Source organism: Mastomys coucha, unplaced genomic scaffold (assembly GCF_008632895.1).
Source record: "Mastomys coucha isolate ucsf_1 unplaced genomic scaffold, UCSF_Mcou_1 pScaffold22, whole genome shotgun sequence".
NCBI lineage: Eukaryota > Metazoa > Chordata > Mammalia > Rodentia > Muridae > Mastomys > Mastomys coucha.
The window spans coordinates 80,314,755-80,334,603 of record NW_022196905.1 but is presented as its reverse complement, the minus strand read 5'-3'; the positions used below and the strand labels follow the sequence as shown (position 1 = coordinate 80,334,603).

Sequence of the window (19,849 nt, the reverse complement as noted above, 5' to 3'; positions counted from 1 at the left end):
TAAGGACTCTTACCATTCCAGGAGTTTCCAGAGCTGTGCCTACAAAGCTGTCAAAAGCCAAGTGCTGCTGCCCTCCTGGTACCCCCTGAAGAAGCAGAAAGTTAATGATATTTAAACCAGTGACGGATCATTACACATTGTTCTGTTAACCACAGCACTCAAACAGTCTTCAACTTCTTCACCGGATGGACCTAGGCTGCTCTGCTCATATGTAACAGATGTGTAGCTTGACCTCCATGTGGGTCCTGAGTAATGGAACGGGGCTATCAAAAGAGCTTTGCCTATATGTAGGATATGTTCTACTAGCTGGGCTGCCTTGTTTGGCCTTAGGGGGAGAGGATGCGTCTAGCCTTGCAGAGACTAGGGTGTATGTGGGATACCCAGGGAGACCCACACTTGCTCAGAGGAGAGAGAGAGGAAGGATGGAGGATGGGGAAATAGGGAGGATGGGGGAAGGATTGTGGGAATGGATGACTAGGAGGTGGGTAGTGAGTGGGATGTAAAGTTGGTTGCACTATCTGCTGTCTCTTTAAGAATCCAGCTGCGTATGTAGCAGAGGATGGCCTTGTGGGACATCAATGAGAGGAGAGGCGCTTGGTCTTGTGAAGGCTTGATGTCCTAGTGTAGGGGAATGTCAGAACGGGGAAGCAGGAGTGGGTGGGTTAGTGAGCAGGAGGAGGGGGGATGCGCTGGGGGGGGGGGTTCTGAGGGGAAATGAGGAAAGGTGATAAAATTTGAAATGTAAATAAAGAAAATATCTAATAAAAAGCAAAGAACAACAACAAAAGAGAACCCCTAAGACACTCGGAGGATACCTGCAATCCTGAACATGCCTATTCGAGAGCTGACTACTGCTTGGGTGTTCTCTTTCCAGAACCACTCAATGCAAGTCTTGCTCGTGTAAGAAGTCTTTTTATGGTTTCTTATTTATGCTCTCATAGCAATGTGTACATTCATACATCTAGAAGTGTTTTTTTCTGGGAAGTTTCTTTCTATCTGAATGATACCTGTGTTTTTAATAGACAACCAAGTAGCTCCAAATACATTTTTAGCAATCAAAATTACTTATTTACTCACAGGTTCTGCTTGTTGTGCTACGAATCCGAATTGATTATAGTATGGTATCTGTCAGAATTTTGAGAAAGGCGTTAGACTTATTGTGATGATTTTGGACATAAATTTCTGAGAAGTGATTACTTAAAATTGTATATCTTTTACATTAACTAAATGCTTTTTGAGAGTCCATATGTTTTAGTTTAAAATATTATTATTTAATGTCAAGCCGTCTTTTAATAGCATATCATAAGAGATCTGAATTTACATTAAAATTCTCAGAATTCATACTATATTTACAAAACTGAAAATATGGTTATCAAATTATATCTTAGGTTCTAGTGACCACAAGTATTTTTCTTTGCAATCTTTCATATCTTGATATTTTAATAATAATCACATACATGTATTTATATTTAAGTGATGAATGCTTCTAGATTCTGAGTGTGAGAAACATCAAATTCAGAAAAAATCGGTTTGGAGCCTGGTTTTATTAGAACCATTTGCTGACTCCACTCCTTGTATCTATAGGCTTAGTGTACAGGTGTGCTACGAGGAGAGACACTGTGTTCTAGTCTGTGAGGGCAAGTGGTCGAGAGCATGCACTAGATGTTCTCAATTATTCTTTTTGTAGGGAAATTAACTTATTCTGAAATTGAACCACAGATTAAACCAAACCCTTGTAGTACCTGTTCCTCAAATAGCTGCTGCCCCGTCTGCTGGGGTGCGGATGTGACTGTCTGCTGAGGTTGTTCCCAGGGCAGAAGCATGTAAACTGGATAGTACTGAAACATCTGTTAGCAAACATAGAAGTACATGAGAGAGTCCATTAGATCAGGATTGCAGTACTTTGCACTCTTTTATCATCGGCAATATTATAAAGGCGGTTTCACAGGTACACACTACCATTCCAAGCAAGTGTACTATGTGTAGCAGATTTATAGAGCTCCTCAGATTGTGAAACAACTTGAACTCAACATGAAACAGGACCTCATTTGTAAGGATACATATTCAAACAAGTTTGGATATAATTGATTAAACTGAGTGTAGGAAGCACGTCAAGAGTAAGTCACCCATTAAGCCTCCAGAGACCTGATGTCTGTCTGGTTGGGTAGAGTTTTAATATTTCAGGCTTAAGGTAGAGCTTAGGCGTTTCTAACTCTAGAAAGATCCGACAAAGCTTTTTGACATAAAGCCTACGTAGCGAGCCACTGGATTAGTGGTTGAAAGGGGTTAGGGGGCTGACTTCTAACAGGGATTTGGTTCACTGCGTTACGATACTTAATCTCATTAAATCTATGTTTCCTGGACCTTAAAATGAAGTAATTGTATTTGTCACATATCTGACTCATTACATACCTAAGGATATACAATGAGATAATGTCTAGAATTGTGTTATTATGCAATGGCAGCGGGAGTGAAACTTAATTACATAATTATACTTGTAGAAGAGCCAAGCAGAATTACTTTGTTTGAACAAGTCGACAGTCTTCATGTGGATCACGATTTATATATAGCCATGTTCCTTTGAACCTGGCTATCATACAATTGACTATCTTAATATTGACAGGGTTTCTATATTCACATAATGAATTTATTAGTCAATATTAATTTAATTTTTTCTTCCTGAAGGGGAATACTCATTTAATTATAGCGTGAAGTCCTATTTTAAATACTGCATAAAAGAGATTGAGAAAGTTTTTGATGAAATTTTTAAAATAGACCAATAATGCATGTTAGTGTTATTTATAATAATAAAATTATCATTATAATGTATGTTATTTATAAGAATATACCAGGTACAAATGCAAAATCATATGAAACAAAATTTGGGAAGGTAAAATGTCAACTCATGTTTTTATTCTTTAGTTCTTCCTCAGTGTCAGAACTTAAATTCAGAGAAGACATGCTACTGGTCTTACTGGGCTCATTCACTCTGGTATAGTGATGTCTTGGTATTCAGGGGTCCTAGAGAGCCTTTTAAGCTGCCGGTTCTTAAAGAATCAAGTTAGGCCAGTATCAGCAGATGCCCTGAGGCCACTTATGGTGCCTCTCGACAGTGGTGGGTGGCACATAGCTTTGACAGCCCCAATGCTGGAGACCCAGGGGAACAAAAAGGAGTATAAAGGAGAGCAAAATGAGCCCTTCTGTCTTTGTTAAGGAATTCTCTTCACTTACCTGTGTTTGATCTTGAGGCACTTTGACAGGAACCACATATGACATCTGAGGAAAAGAATAGTCACAAAGTCATATAAGCAAATCACTCTTGACTTGTTACTTGCTTCTTGGTCTGATTTACCTAGACTTAGCTTCCCATGCATCATCTTCATTAGCAATGCTCCACAAAAGTTTCTCGTCTACATGAGCTATCATTCATACAAATTCTGCTTCCACATGTTGTTTTAAGTCCTGGTTGCTGACTACATTCTAGGACAATTGATTTTAATGTTATTTTTATGTTAAAAATCAGAAAGTATAAGGAGATACTTTCAGGGGTGGTTGCATAGGAGAAAGTATAGGTACAAGTATAGGAGAAAACTTAAGCTCCTGTCATCTTTCAAAGCTAATTCACCATACACAATAACTTTTATGTTCTGTCGTACAGCAGCAAGATGCAAGAAGCTTCACTTACAGGGCTAGGCCCCTGCTGGGTCTGAGGTGGTGTCTGCTGCTGAGAGAGGTCTGGCTGGCCAGCCTGGCCTGCTTGGGCAAACCCAACCTGTCTTGAGAAAGGTATCTGATTTGGGAATAGCCCAGCAAAGTTCTCTAGTGTTGAGAGAGGAAACTGTGGGCGTCCTGAGACCTGAGCCTGCTGCTGTTGCAACTGCTGCAAAAACCCAGGAAAGGGAGGAATCCAGGAGTTGAAGGCACCCTGTGGAAAGTACCAATAGAAAGGAATGATTACTCTTTTGTGTAAGAAGAAAGAAATAAAGAAAGAAGAAAAGAAAGAAAGAATGAATGAAAGAAAGAAGGAAAGAAAGAAATAAAGAAAGAAGGAAATTGAAATCAACCCTCAGTAAGAGAGGCAAAAAAAAAAATGTAAAGAGTCCACATATTTCAGGTTTTATGAGGAGACAGCATCTCAACTGCTAATAAATGTCACAATTTTCAAATGATGTGAAACATGGAACATAGAGTTAATAAAACAGCACAAGGTTTTCTGCAGCTCTTTGACTGGATTCAAAAGATCCCCACTCCTACCTCTCACCCCTGTATTCCTCAAGGTTGGCTATATGTGGTTTGTTTAAAATAGTTAACTATGTCCAAAATCATCAGAATTACTACCCGGCACACACCAATTTTTTGTTTGTTTATTTACATCCCCAAAACTGCCCCCTTCCTGTCTCCTCTCATAAAGTTCTTTTCCCTATCTCCCCCGCTTCTCCACTGCAAGGATGGGGTCCCCTTGGTATCTCACCACCCCTAGTTCATCAAGTCATACCATTTTTTTAAAACAAATATAAGTAAATGCATTTTGTTCTCATCCCATACCATAAGAAATGCTCTTTAGAAATATATCCCTTTTGGACTGAATCTTTACATAGAATCTTTACCTGGAACTGCAGTGGCAAAAGTTGACCATTATTAAGATTCAGGAGTAACTAGAAAAGGAGAGACAAGGTAGAAACAAGATGACTATGCAGTCTGAAATGTTTTCTGTAGCTAGAGCACAGGCACCACTGGTTGATCAGCTCTCAGTTTGAAGGGACACATTTCCCCAACAAGACTGCATTAAATCACAGTGATTTGATGTTAGAGTTTGGTTGATAACAAGGTTTGGGTTTAAGACTACTATCCTTACTGTGAATGAGAGTGCACAGTTGCAGCTCATCCCAGTAGCATGGGTATTTTCTATGTTTATACATTTATATTTAAGATCCACATAGGTTACTGTTGGAACACAGTATACAGATGATGCTGTATCTGTGCTTGGGGAATTACAAGGAGGACAAACACCCTCTAACAAGGTCCCTGGTAGACAAAACAGCCATGCAACTCGGAAATACTTTGGAGATATGTAAGACCTAGAGGGCTGGTTGCAGGCTTTTATCTCTTCCCATTGTGCTTTCACGTACAGAATATCAATTATTTAAACTAACCTCATGACTGTTACTAGCAGACAATAGACGCTGTGAGATAAGCTAAAAAAGAAAAGAAACAAAGAAAAATGGTGAAGGGAGGGAATTGTGTGGGTTTACCTGAAATCAGAAGCACCTGAGAACCACTTACCGGGGCTGATGATGTAGTTCCTATGAGTCCAAGGAGAATTATAATTTTCATTTTCAGATGATATACCTATACAACAAATTGTGACACATAGCTTTAAAAGAGCCTTTTTGCTTAAAGTTTCATGACAAAAATAAAGGTCTGGCAAAATTCATCAGCTGGCCTGTCAAATCCAAGTAGCAGTTGAGTCAGCTCTTCAGTCTTATGTTTCATGGCTCAAAATAAAACATTATCTTAATAACAGTTTTCTCTCAGTGTAGCTATTTATGGAGAAGAGCTGTTTGTTTGACTATAAAGTTCATTTAGTGGCAGGTGATTGTTGGACTCTGACAGAAGTGAATGACCATGGAGCCCCCCCCCTTGGGTTAATTGACTGGATCCTTATTATTAGGATGATCTTAATGTTCCTAGTGAAAAAGTGTCATTAAAAAAAACTACGAATCCAAAGTAAAAGAGAAAAATTTCCACTAGAAGACGAATACTACTCACGATTATAAACTGTAGTGGTGTGGCACCACAAGGGACAGGAAAGGGACAAGTCAAGCAACAGTAGTGGTGCATATCATAACTGGTGGACACTTCTTATCTCTTGGCTCTCCTTGCAAAGTTTCCACCATACTTCACAGCCCAGACATAGACACACATTAGGGTGCCCACGATAGCGTATCGGAGCTGAGCTCTTAAACTACCAAAGCAAAGATTTGATACCTTACCTTACTTCTTTGCAAGATCTGTGCCCCTTTCTTTCTCCGTCTGCTGTTCAGATCTTCTTAAAATTTAAAACCCATCTTTAGAAAAAAAGGGACCAATCATGATTGAAAGGGACCAATGATTCAGTGGGTTTTAGACAATGGCTTAGCTAATAACCCCTTTCCTAATCATTTTTGTGGTGTACGGATTCCCACACCCTAAGTAATGCCTTTCAATTACCCCAGAGACATTTTTTTGTGATCACTCCTGGCTTTCTCTTGGTCATGACTAACCCCCGCAGGCTACTTTTATTCCACTCCTTTATCATTTTAAAAATGGTTAACTTAAATAAGTAACCCAGAAACCCTTTACTAAAGTTAACATCAAATTAGTGATTTTTTTAACTGTGAGAAAAAAATTCAGACTGAAGACAGAATATAGATATTAGTGCATATTCAAAGCATAGTTGCTGAGAAATATTATCCAGTGCTCTGATATTAAGTTGAGGTAATATGAGGTAGATTGAAGGAAGTTTTTTAAAGTTAAGTTTTAATTGATCTCATAAACTATATCTTGTCCACAGCTGCCCCTTCCTCCACTCTTCCCAGCTTCACTTCTCCCCCATATTCACATCCTCTCTGTTCTCCAGAAGAATAGTCTTCTAAGTGACATCAATCAAACATGGCAAAATGAAATACATTAAGACAAGGAAAAGTCCTCTTGTGAAAGCTGTACCAGGCAACCCAACAGGAAGTAAAGAGCCCAAGAGCAGGAAAGAGTCAGATACACCCATTCCCACTCTAAGGATCATTTTCATAGTTCATCACTTAAGCCTTTTGAAAACAGTGGTGAATATCCTTCTTTTTCTAAAACAAAATTCTAGTGCTGGGCAGTGGTGGCACATGCCTTTAATCCCAACACTTGGGAGGCAGAGGCAGGTGGACTTCTGAGTTCGAGGCCAGCCTGGTCTACAGAGTGAGTTCTAGGACAGCCAGGGCTAAGAGAGAAACCCTGTCTCAAAACAAAACAAAAAACAAACAACCAAAAAATTAAAATAAAATTCTAGAAATCTGAATTTTATATATCTATATATTTATATAATCAGCATGAATCACAGTTGCCTATAATTTCCTACATTGAAAGTATAACAGTATGATGAACTAAACATTATTATTTAAATTTATTTATTTCAAAGAACTGAGTGTTTATTCTGAGTGTTTGTCAATACTTTATGTTTTAATATTCTAGGATCACAAGTATTTGGATGAGAAATTAATAATTAATTTTCCATTATGTGATAATTTGTTCCATTGGTTGATTTGTTCTTAACAAGTACTTAAAACAAAAGCTAATGGCTTTCTAAAACAAAGTTTACTCTTTCCTAGTAAAATGGAATTTACAGTTTGAGCACTGGGTATCTGTGTAGCAAATGGAATCCATAAAAATACAAAACATCAGTTAAAATATCATGACCTTTTATCATATGATGGAAGAGAAGTTACCACTAGGTTTTATATGTATCAAAAAAAATCTTAAGATTAGATATTTAGACTGAGCTAGAACATGATAGCTAAATTACTGACTTGGTACTTAATGTGATAACCATTCTAGGATCAAAATGCAGACAATTAACTGAGTGGTTAAACTAGGTAGAAGGTTTCATATTTACACACATACACACAGACACACACATAATATGTATATATAAACAGATTTTAGCTTACTTTTGAGTATTGTTAAATTAAATTAAATATACCATAAGTTAGCAGTCACTTGAGAATTTCTATTACATCCCACAAGCCCCACGCACTAAGGCTTTGCACTAAACCGAGATGACGATATCCTGATATGAATAGCCTCATCTTGATTCATTCTTAAAATCTGAAGATAATTAAGATAATAATTAAGATTATTAAGATAAGATAATGAAAATAATTGAATTTTTCATTAGTTGAATATCTGAAAGAAAAGTGGTTGAGCAGCTGGACAGAAGGCTCCCTGGTTAAAAGCACTTGCTGCTCTTGGAGAAGATCTAGGTTTGGTTCTCAGTGCCAACATTATGTGGCTCAAAACCACATGTGACTACAGTTCCAGAAGGATTGAAACTATTTTCTGACTTCTATGGAAAACCCCCACATGCATGTGTACATACCTGTATGTGGGTACACACAAATGTATTAAGATTAAAAGCAATCTAAAAAGTAGTTAAAACTTTCCATATATGTAGCAGTTGAAACATCTAGAAAATAGCAGCCTGTGCCTTAATATATGATAACTTCCAAGTCCCTATGTCATTGTAAGCAAAGATATACCTGAGGGGCGAGGAAGACCTTGTTTCTGTACTGCAGTGTGCATGTTGAGTGCGTCTGTCTGTCATACTCAAGGCTGTTGTACATGTTCCCTTGCTATAATTACACCACTTACCTAGAACATATTTCATTAAGTTTTGTTAAGTTAATGATTTACCTAATTTAAGTGAGGAAAATGATCCAGTGCAATGTGTAGGTTCTGAGCATTCAGTGTAGGTTAAGGTTCAAGGACACAGGATGAGGCAATCCTAAACCAGACAGATATTGTAACTGCACATCATTATTTTGTTTTCATTTAATCACCAGTACAAAACAAACTTTCTTTCAATTAAAAGGGCAAAACTACATGGGTCAAGTGCACATGACTGTTGGGTTATGTAGCAGTGAAATTATCCATATCTGTGCTCCGTCTTACTAACCTAAAGGATGAAGGGACTTAGTTTTTTTCTATCCATGTTATCTTTGCTCCCTTTATTAACTATCCCAAAGAGTCAATCAAGAGGCTCCCAGAATACTGCTGTGAAGCTGACCACTGCTCTGTGGATCATGAAAAATAAAGCTGAACTTTAGCGCTCCTTAAAATAAGATGATTTTTGTAATATATGAGCTATAATTTCCAGGAACTTCTAATACATAACAGTATAGTCAAGATGAGTTACCTGTTGCATTGAAAAAGATGAGGTTCTGGAGGTGTAGTATTTTTCTTCATTACTTATCCAGTGACACAAATAGTGGGAAGCCATGTCCTTGCCAGGCATCAAAGGAACCTTGGTGTTAGCAAGAAGAGGCATGGTTGTAGTCTCTAAGGAAATTAAAAATTTTAATTTAATTTAATTCATTGTCAAAAATGTGTGAGAGGCAGCGGCAGAGATGGTTCAGCAGCTAAGAGAACTTTCCACTTTTCCAGAGTCTTTAGGTTGGATTTTTAGCATTCACTAGGCAATTTAGAACTTTATATGCAGAATCCGTAACTTTATTTCCAAGGAGTCTCACACCATTTTCTAGTTTCCGTGAGCAACAAGGCAGGCAAGTGCTATATATTCATACATGCAAACACCTACATACATGAAATAAAAATAAAAATAAAATAAGTAAATAAGAAAGTATCCAAATTGTGGTTAGAATCCTAGTCCTTTGATTCTGGATCTAGCATTCTTCTAGGGTATATAAATATCTAACTTGAAAGGGAAATATATAGTACCATAACAATTGTAACTAATAGAAAAAGTATAAATTTAAGTGTGTTTGCATATTCTCAGGAATGGAAGATTTTGTGACCAAGAATTACTTCATTAGTAGATTTTTTCAGAAAACCACTGAATATAAATCCCAGGTCTGAAGAAGGAAATCAGTATTTTCCTGAAATTAAGGAAGAATCCATCTCAGGAAAGGGAAAAAACACGATGAGAATGACACAGCAGATGCATTCAACAAAAACAATTGTGCAATTGAAGCAGCAATGGGAATGAGAGACAGGTCCCAAGAGCAGGTACCCCTTGAGAATGGGTACCAATCTCAAGGAAAAAGGCATAGGACAATCTGGACTCATGACAAGCCAGTAAGGAAGGAGGACCTCAGTAAGGGATCCTGAGTTACCAGTTACAGAGTGAGGAGAGCTTTTGTGAAATTCCCAACAGACTGAATCTAGAGGTAGCTAAGAAGAAAGAGCTCAGAGACAGGGGAGTCACATGTACCAAGGGACTTGCAGAGTCAGTTAGACCACCATGGAGAGTCTCTATTATAGATATATGTAACTTTAATTCTTTCACTAAATAGCTTGAAATAAATAGAAAATATTATTTTCATAGTATTATGTAGATTCTACTTCCTTTTATAAGCCCTTATCTATTTTTTAGGTTTATGAATCTTTATTAGATATTTGCTTTATTTACATTTCAAATGTTATACCCTTTCCCGGTTTCTTCTCTGAAAATCCACTATCCTCTCCCACCTCCCCCTGTTCACCAACTCATCAATTACTCCTGCTTCCTGGCTCTGGCATTCCCCTACACTGGGGCATAAAGCCTTCACAGGACCAAGGGCCTCTCCTGCATTGATGACAGACAAGGCCATCCTCTGCTACATATGCAGCTGGAGCCATGAGTCTCACCCTGTGTACTTTTTGGTTGGTGGTTTAGTCCCTGGGAGCTCTGGAAGATCTGGTTGGTTAATATTGTTGTTCTTCCTATGGGGTTGCAAATCCCTTCAGATTCTTCAGTCCTTTCTCTAACTCTTCAACTGTGGACCACATGCTCAGTCCGATGGATGGCAGAGAGCATCCACCTCTGTATTTGTCAGGCTCTGGCATAGCCTATCAGGAGACAGCTATAACAGGCTTTTGTCAGCAAACACTTATTGGCATCCACAATAGTGCCTGGGTTTGGTGACTATATATGGGATGAATCCCCAGATGGGGCAGTCTCTGGATGGTCATTCATTCAGTCTCTGCTCCACACTTTGTCTCTGTAACTCCTTCCATGAGTATTTTGTTCCCCTTTCTAAGAAGGACCGAAGTATCCCCACTTTGGTCTTCCTTCTTCTTGAGTTTCATGTGTTTTGTGTGTGTTCTTTTGTGATTGGGTTACCTCACTCAGGATATATTGTAGTTTCATCCATTTGCCTATGAATTTCATGAATTCATTGTTATTAAATTAATTGTTATTAAATGAATTCATTGTTATTAAATAGCTGAGTAGTACTCCATTGTGTAAATGTACCACACTTTCTGTATTCATTCCTCTGTTGAGGAACATCTGGGTTGTTTCCAGCTTCTGGCTATTATGAATAAGGCTGCTATGAACATAGTGGGGCATGTGTCCTTATTACATGTTGGAGCATGTTCTGGGTATATGCCCAGGAGATGGAAAGATCTCCCATGCTAGTGGATTGGCAGGATTAATATAATAAAAATGGCCATCTCTCCAAAAGCAATCTACAGATTCAATGCAATCCCCATGAAAATTCCAACTCAATTCTTCACAGAGTTAGAAAGAACAATTTGCAAATTCATCTGGCATAACAAAAAACCTAGGATAGCAAAAACTATTCTAAACAATAAAAGAACTTCTAGTGGAATCACCATCTCTGACCTCAAGCTGTCCTCCAGAGCAATTGTGATAAAACTGCATGTATTGGTACAGTGACAGGCAGGTGGATCAATAGAATAGAATTGAGGACCCAGCAATGAACCCACACACCTAGGGTCATTTGATCTTTGATAAAGGAGCTAAAACCATCCAGTGGATAAAAAACAGCATTTTCAACAAATGGTGCTGACTGACAGTGTGTAGAAGAATGCAAATTAATCCATTCCTATATCCTTGTACAAAGCTCAAGTCCAAGTGGATCAAGGACCTCCACATAAAACCAGATACACTGAAACTAATAGAAAAGAAAGTGGGGAAGAGCCTCGAGAACATGAGCACAGGGGAAAACTTCCTGAACAGAACATCAAAGGCTTGTGCTCTAAGATCAAGAATTGACAAATGGAACTTCATAAAATTGGAAAGCTTCTGTAAGGCAAAGGACACTGTCAATAGGACAAAACGGCAACCAACAGATTGGGAAAAGATCTTTACCAATCCTACATCTGATAGAGGGCTGATATCCAATGTATACAAAGAACTCAAGAAGTTAGACTCCAGAGAACCAAATAATCCTATTAAAATGGGGTACAGAGTTATACAAAGAATTCTTAGCTGAGGAATACTGAATGACTGAGAAGCGCCTAAAGAGATGTTCAACATCCTTAGTCATCAGGGAAATGTAAATCAAAACAACCCTGAGATTCCACCTCACACCAGTCAGAATGGCTAAGATAAAAAACTCAGGTGACAGCAGATGCTGGTGAGGTTGTGGAGAAAGAAGAACACTCCTCTTTTGCTGGTGGGATTGCAAGCTGGTACAACCCCTCTGGATATCAATTTGCCAGTTCCTCAGGAAATTAGACATAGTACTACTTGAGGACCCAGCCTTATCTCTTATGTTCTAACCTTTCCTTTATAAAATGGCACAGTGGTGAACTAAATCTCTGACCAAAATAAGTAAACAAATAAAAGAATAACACTCAGAACTCCCCAAACCAAAAATGAAAAAAAAATGCCTGATTTAAATGAATTCAAAATTTCCTTGATGTTCTTATTTCTACTAAATCTAACATCCAGCTATTGTCTAACAATTTGCTATTCACTATAGAATCTAAAAGGATGGTAAGAACTGGTCTGGCACATCATGTCCTTCATGAGCTAGGGAACTCCTCAATCAACCAATATGGTTTTGTTGCTCATAGAACTCTATTGGTTGCACCATAAACAATATGACAGTAGTAAGTCAGAGCATCAAGGGTCAGGCTCTTTGCTTTATGGTCTAAATGTATTTTCTCATTGGGTCCCTCTGAGCACCTGTAAAGTGTGTTGCTTATCATTATTATATTGGTAAGAAAACAAATTCTAAGAGGTTAGTTTGCTAAATGTGGCCTAGTTCTTCATCAGTAGAATTCAAATTTGAACTGTCTCTTTACAAATGTTTCACCATTGTAGACTTTGCATTTATTTGGGACCAAAACACTGGATATTTTTGGAAGCATTTTTGATTCTGTTGATTTCTTTTTTATTAGTATTTGAGAATTTCATACAAAAAGGTTGTGTCACATTCATTCATCACCCAACTCTCTTCAGACATGATCCTTTCCTACCCATTCATCTTTGTGCCTTCTTATTTCTAAATCCCACCAGCCCAGTTCATGATGCACATGTATTCTTAGATGGGTGTTCTTCCACTAGACAGACAGTAGTGAGCTCCCCAAGTGCTACACTCTTAGAATGATTAAAATTTCTCTTGAGCTTTTGTTGAAGATTCTCCAGATCTCTTTTTTTTTCTTTTTTCTTTTTTCTTTTTTTTTTTTTGAGACAGGGTTTCTCTGTATAGACCTGGCTGTCTGGAACTCTCTCTGTAGACCAGGCTGGCCTCGAACTCAGAAATCCGCCTGCCTCTGCCTCCCAAGTGCTGGGATTAAAGGCATGCGCCACCACCACCGGGCTCTCCAGATTTCTCACACACTATAATCCCCCATATAGACATTTGAAATCAATACCTTTCAGCTCATGAATTTTCTGTGGCAATTCTTAGATTGTTAGAGAATTTTCTAAGCGATAGCTGTTGGATAAGCTTTTTATTTTTGTTTCTTCAAGAACTTGAAGTTGCTTGTATCTGCCATGAGGAAAAAAAAATCCAGGCATATTCCTATCCTCGGTGTACTTAGTTGAAATTACTAAGCATGAAGGTCATTCAGCAGTAGCATGTATTGTTCAGACCACATTTTAGCAAAGAAGTATGGTAGTTCTCTACTACTCTTCCAAGGAGCTTTTCTACTTGGCAATAACAATTACTGGAAGCAACTGAACCCAGGAATTAATAAGCCAGAATCACAGACAACTTCCTTCTCTTAGAATGTTCCTTTTTAGAAAGGAACTAAAGTTATGGAAACACCAGGATTCATGAATAACTATTACATCACTAGGCAGACTTATTTATAAGTAGCATAATTTCTATTTTTATCTAATAATAAGAAATTCTTGTGGTTTATAATATTTTCATAGATGGGTCTTTTGGGTGTCATACTTATGACTACACTGGAGACAGTAAGAATTTTAAGTGTGTTTTCAAGAATATTTTGGCTTTCCTGTGCTGTATTCTACATATACATGTGAGTTCCTGACATGCAGACCATTCCTGCATTTTCCTATAAAACTTCACATTCAGTACCTTTTTCTGGATGGTGATAGTAATTAGGGCTTCATTGTTTATCTAAGACATCAAGCCCTGTACGAATGTTGTATTTGTATAAAAATAGTTCAATCACACTGCTCACCACAAATCTAAGCCATATTTAGATATGATTTGATGTTCTCTTTTTTAAGTGAGGTACACAACACTCATTAATATTAAAAAGTCTTACTATAAGTATGTGGATAAGGTCCAGTGTCAGAATCTGAACTGAAATCTAACTCTAGAATCCAGTTTTGGACAATCACATTAAATAAAACATGTGCTCTGAGAGTGATTGTCCTCTGGCACAGATCAAATGCGTATAAGACCACTGTTTCTTCTATTATTTTTGTATATAGATATAAGAATAAAAAACAAAAAAATCCAATATTCTAGAAAAGTGTTACCTCATGATTTTATTCACAAGACAAAAACTAGAAAAAAAAGGTCTTGTAGATAAATCATTAAAAAGTGTTATTAAGTAGAATGTAACCCAGAAAGTATAAATAAAATTTTTTAAACCAATTAAGAGAAAGTATAAATCAATAAAAATTATTACAATTTAAGATCCACCAAGTAGATTACTAGTCTCTACAAAGAAGTCTAAAGAGTTCCATGAATAAACATTGTGTAATGATTTATGAGCTGTCTGAGGATGGGTTATGCCTAACTTCCAGCTTTCAATAAATGCTAGGTTGGGCTAAAATGCCTCTCTTAAAAACTGAGGCAATAACTGGTGTGGGATAATTTGGGGTCAGTGAGGTTGATGTTTGGTTGCAAGAATGGCAGGAGGAGCCTGACTGCTGGGGTACATTTACATCAATTGCTCATCTTCAGTTCTATGGAACACAAAATTCACTGAGTGGATACGTTATTTTCCCAGCAAAGAATGCTCATTAGGTTTTGTTAAAATAGCAACTAGATTAGAATATCACACAAAATTAAATAAATATAAAACCTTTATTATTGTAACAAAAGATATTTAAAGGAACTTTTAATATCTGCACGTAAAATATGTTTTATAAGGGTATTTGAATTGAAATATAGAAGTATAGTTTCTCGCTGTGTATTTTGTGGGTACATTGGGAAAATGACATTTAGACCTAAAGATTAGATGAGCTTTCAGGTACTTCCTCTTGGCACAGGTTAATGGGTACAGATTGAGTCCAAAGAGGAAGACTTGCTAAGATCTGCCCTGGAACTAATCCTGTTCTTTTAGCAGGATGCACTTGAGAAATCTCTGGCAGCTCCTTGGTGATACTGAGAAACTCTCAGTGGAGAATTCTGAAAAACTAAACGTCTTGTTCTTTCCTTTAAAGGTCAAACTAATATTAAATAATTCAAGGGTACATTTTCCATAATGAAGCAATCATGTCTGAGTGGCTGGGATGGTTGAGCTTTCTGGAAGTGTGATCACCCTCAGCAACTGGGTAAAGTCGTCAAAAATGGCTGCTGTTTAGGAGGTACACAGCAGGAGCTAAGAGTTCCAAACATCCATCTGCATAAGTGCTTTAGTCTCAAGTCTGTAATGTGAAAATCCAATTTGAATAAAAACATTGTTAGGCGAATATACGGTAAATGCAGTGTGGCAGTTCATTCAGATACTAGCTCCTAGTAATGTGCAGATATGATGAGTTTTCACATAGATAATTCATTACATCTACCTTATTTATTTTCTGTAGATTGAAGCTTGGTAGCGTGAGTTCACCTTATGATGGCTTAGATATGAATGTCACTTCATGCTCTTAATAGCTATATTGTTTTAGGAAAATTCTAATTAATTTGCATCTACTCTCATACCTGTAAAATAGTACAAAGTATAAATGTATAGGATATCACAAAAAATGAAGAGTCCTGTTCACCTTTGGAATGACCCTGTTTAAGCCAATTTAGAGGAAACCTGACACTCCTTTGATAAGGAGAAGGCTCATGAGATAGAGGAGGTTTGAGAAATGTCTCTATATGGACTGACTTGTATATTAACCTCCACTTCAATTTAAAAAGTCATCAGGCTTAATGAAGAAGAGTTACATGGCTAAAAGTCCACTTGATTAGTTAATACTCTCCAATACTATTGCACACATGCCTACCTTGCTCTTGTCCCATTCATTAATGTTACTTGCTTTGCCAAATCTAAATCATAGTATCCCTTATTAAAGTGAAGGCTTTTTTTTTTCAACCAAAATTATTTATTGAGTACTAGGAATAATCCAGAAAAGTTTAACTCAGATAATTATTTACATACAAGTGTGACTTTTTTTAAAATGTGAAGGTTGATAAAATAAAGCTATGGGTATGTGATTAAGAGTAGGATGACACAAAAAGCCATTGTCTGTCTGTCTGTCTCTGTCTTTCTCTGTGTCTGTCTCTCTGTCTCTGTGTCTGTCTCTCTGTCTCTGTCTCCCTCTCTCTCCCCCTTTCCATCTATCTCTCTATCTGTCATCTATTATGTGCATTTGTGATAGGATCTTTTTTTTCAAATTAATTATTTTATTTATTTATATCCCAAATTTTGCCTCCTCTCAGTCTCCCTCCCAGAATCCTTTACCTCATCCCTCTCCCCTTTGCCTTTGAGAGGGTGCTCTTCCCCTACCCTGGGCATCTCCCTTCCCTGGGGCATCCATTCTCTACAGGATAAGGTGCATCCTCTCCCACTGAGACCAGACAAGGCAGTCCTTTGCTACAGATGTGCTAGGGACCTTGGACCAGCCTGAGTATGCACTTTGGTTGGTGGCTCAGTCTCTGCGAGATCCTAGGGATCCAGGTTAATCGATACTGTTGCTCTTCCTAAGGGGTCTCAATTCCTTTCAGTGCCTCCAATTCTTCCCCTAACTCTTCCATAGGGGTCCCCAATCTCAATCCAATGATAGACTGTAAATATCTGTGTCTGTTTCAGTCAGCTGCTGGTAGATCCTCCCTGAGGTCAGCCATGCTAGGCTCTTCTCTACAGGCACAACATAGCATTAGTAAGAGTGTCAGGGTTTGGTTCTTGCCCATGGAATGGATCTCAAGTTGGGCCAGTCACTGGATACCCTTTTCTTCAGTTTCTATTCCATTTTTGTTCCTGAAGTTTTTTAAGACAGGAACAATTTTGGGTCAAAAAATTTGAAGGTGAGTTGGTGAGCCCCAGTGGGCACTGGGGACACTGTCTAACTACTGAAGGTGGCCTCTTTGGGTGTTTAGCATTTCAGCTAAGGTCCCTTAAATTGAGTCCTGAAATTTTCTCACCTCCTGGCTATCTGGAGATCTCTGGTACTTTCTAGAGGTTCTCTCCACCTCCACTAACCCCCGCAGCTGCATATTTCCATTCATTCTCCTGGCCCTCTGGTCTACTCTCCTGTCTGAGCCCATACCTGATCCTGCCCCCCACCCTTTCCCCTCTCCTCCTCTCTCCCACCCAAGTTCCTCTCTTTGTCTGCCTCCTGTGATTATTTTTTAATCCCTTCTAAGTGGGATTGAAGCATCCTAACTTGGGCCTTCCTTCTCGTTAAGCATCATATGGTCTGTGAGTTGTATTGTGTGTATTCTGAGCTTTTGGGCTAATATCCACTTATCAGTGAGTACATACCATGCATGTCCTTTTGGTTCTGGGTTACCTTATTCAGGATACTATTTTCTAGTTCCATCCATTTTCCTGCAAAATTCATGATGTCCTTATTTTCAATAGCTATATAGTATTCCATTCCTTATTTCACAAACAAATGAGTGTGATTTTTTTTTTTTAATGTGAAGATTTTAAAATAAAACTATGGGTATGTGATTAAGGGTAGGATGACACAATAAGCCTTATTTATTTATTTATTTATTTATTTATTTATTTATTTATTTATTGTGTGCCTTTTCTGATAAGGTCTTAAGCAGTAAAGATTGTCTGCAATTCACTATACATTAAAAGGGAGCCTGCACACTTCCATCTTTCAGCCTCAGTCTCCTGAGTGCTGGAGTTACGTGAATGCACAACCATATTTACCTCTGGTAAAACATTATAATGCAGAAAACATTGGAGCTGGGAAATGGAGGCAGGGGAGAGTCTTATCACATAGATACACAAGGAAAGAGCATTCTAAGCAGAGTGTATATCATGTGCAAATTTGCAGGCCATGACATAAGCTCACAGTTTGGGGATCATTTATAATTCAGGATAATTGGGAGGTAGGATACTTGTGGTGAATTGATAGGAGGTGAGGTACAGCCAGTAGTTAGGGGGTCACTTCACATAAGCCTTTCTTAGAGAAATAAATACGATTGAGTTCCATCTTGTTGGCAGCTGGCATCTATTAATTAAGCAAAGCAATGTAGGCATCACCTATTAGTAATGTCTAGTAAGTATTTCCATTCCTCATCCTAGTACATCTCATGGTCTAGTTCACAGCTTTTCCACTTGGTGATTTGCTTTGATCAGCTAAATATGAGTGAGAAATATATGTTACTTCTGACCAGAAGCTTTAAGATAATGTCCTGTTCTCCTTCTGCGGTGGTCACTGGCAACAGTCCAGAGAGTAGCTATTCATCAACTTCGCTTCTTCAGTCTGGATTCCCCAGGCAAAAAAGAAAAAAAAAATTCATCTGAGATTAAAGTAGACCTGCAGTGCAGTGTAGGGGAAGGGACAGACAAACATAGTTTAAATCAGTGAGATACTAGGTTGCCACTACATATGAGTGTTTCTTATTAGTTATACAATTATGGTTTTGTAAGATCATTCTGGAAGAAGTGTTACAGACAGAATCAGGCAAGCAAATGAAGAATCAATACAACTTGTAATATGTGGTTAGTGTATTGTTTGTGTGTGTGTTTGTGTGTGTGTGTGTATACAGATACATTTGGATTATGGATTTCAGGAAGTTTTCTTATTGATTTCAGATTACCCTGTTCTCAGCTCTTTCTTATACTCCAATCAAATGACTTACTTTTTCCTTATCTTACAGAAATTTCTCTGAGAGTTAAAATACACGGAAATGTTTTACATACTCTGAAGTACAGGGAGTCCTGCTGAAGAAGGCCTATCCAGCTCTCTGCCTCTTTTCTGTCTGTCTGACCCCATTCTTCCTCTCTTCCCCTCTGCCTCCTCATCTCTCCATGCATTCCCAGTTGGCCTTTCTGCTTCTCCTCTCTCTCTTCTCTCTCTTCTTTGTCTTCTATCTTTCTCTGCCTCTAATCCTTTCTCAACCCCCCTTCCCATGCCCTCAATAAACTCTATTCTACACAAAAGAAGGCTTATCCCTAAATATCAATGACCATGCTGCTGTTTGCAGAGCAGTCTTCTAAATCACCAATTCTTTGCATGCTTAAATGTAAGGGATCAATTTCCAGCAGCGATTTCTATAGGCATTCTCTTCTCTTACTGAACACTTTCTCTCTTGAACTCCTGTAACATTATTCATTTCTCATACAGAAATAATAAATTTAAATAAAATAAAATGATATATGTAACCATAGACTTGAATAAATGTGTCTTTCGATATCCTGTCGAGTCTAATCGTTGGATATTTTGTCTAAACATTTACGTGGTTAACTGAAAAGAAGTAGAATTTTATCATACATGAGAGCCTCTTATGAGTGATTGTGTGTAGCAACATAGAATGATGAACTGAGATGCATTTTAAGGAGTTAAGTCAATCTTAATGGCTGAAATGTGCACCGTGAGTTCCTATGCTGAGTTGTTAACCTCAAAGCTGTTTTAAGTGTCAGCTCTTTAAATGGCTCCAGGGTTGTTGCTTAGTGGTGCACTTCTCAGAGCACTACCACACGAGGGCGCAATTTGCCACAATGTTCTTATCTCTTTTTTTTTTTTTGACATTTTTTT

The 19,849-nt window shown here is 37.9% G+C and overlaps 1 protein-coding gene across 1 annotated transcript in view; it reads right to left on the bottom strand.

Moving 5' to 3' along the window:
• Positions 1 to 5,345, bottom strand: part of Odam (odontogenic, ameloblast associated) — a 7,309-nt gene extending 1,964 nt beyond the window's left edge. The window contains exons 1-8 of the mRNA XM_031342042.1: positions 5,284 to 5,345; positions 5,154 to 5,195; positions 4,608 to 4,655; positions 3,686 to 3,925; positions 3,232 to 3,276; positions 1,743 to 1,847; positions 1,078 to 1,125; positions 14 to 85 (exon numbers count right to left, since the gene is read on the bottom strand). Coding sequence (XP_031197902.1) covers positions 14 to 85; positions 1,078 to 1,125; positions 1,743 to 1,847; positions 3,232 to 3,276; positions 3,686 to 3,925; positions 4,608 to 4,655; positions 5,154 to 5,195; positions 5,284 to 5,334 — 651 coding nt within the window. The 5' untranslated portion in view covers positions 5,335 to 5,345. The remainder of the gene's footprint in view (positions 1 to 13; positions 86 to 1,077; positions 1,126 to 1,742; positions 1,848 to 3,231; positions 3,277 to 3,685; positions 3,926 to 4,607; positions 4,656 to 5,153; positions 5,196 to 5,283) is intronic.
• Between the last annotated feature and the right edge of the window lie 14,504 nt (positions 5,346 to 19,849).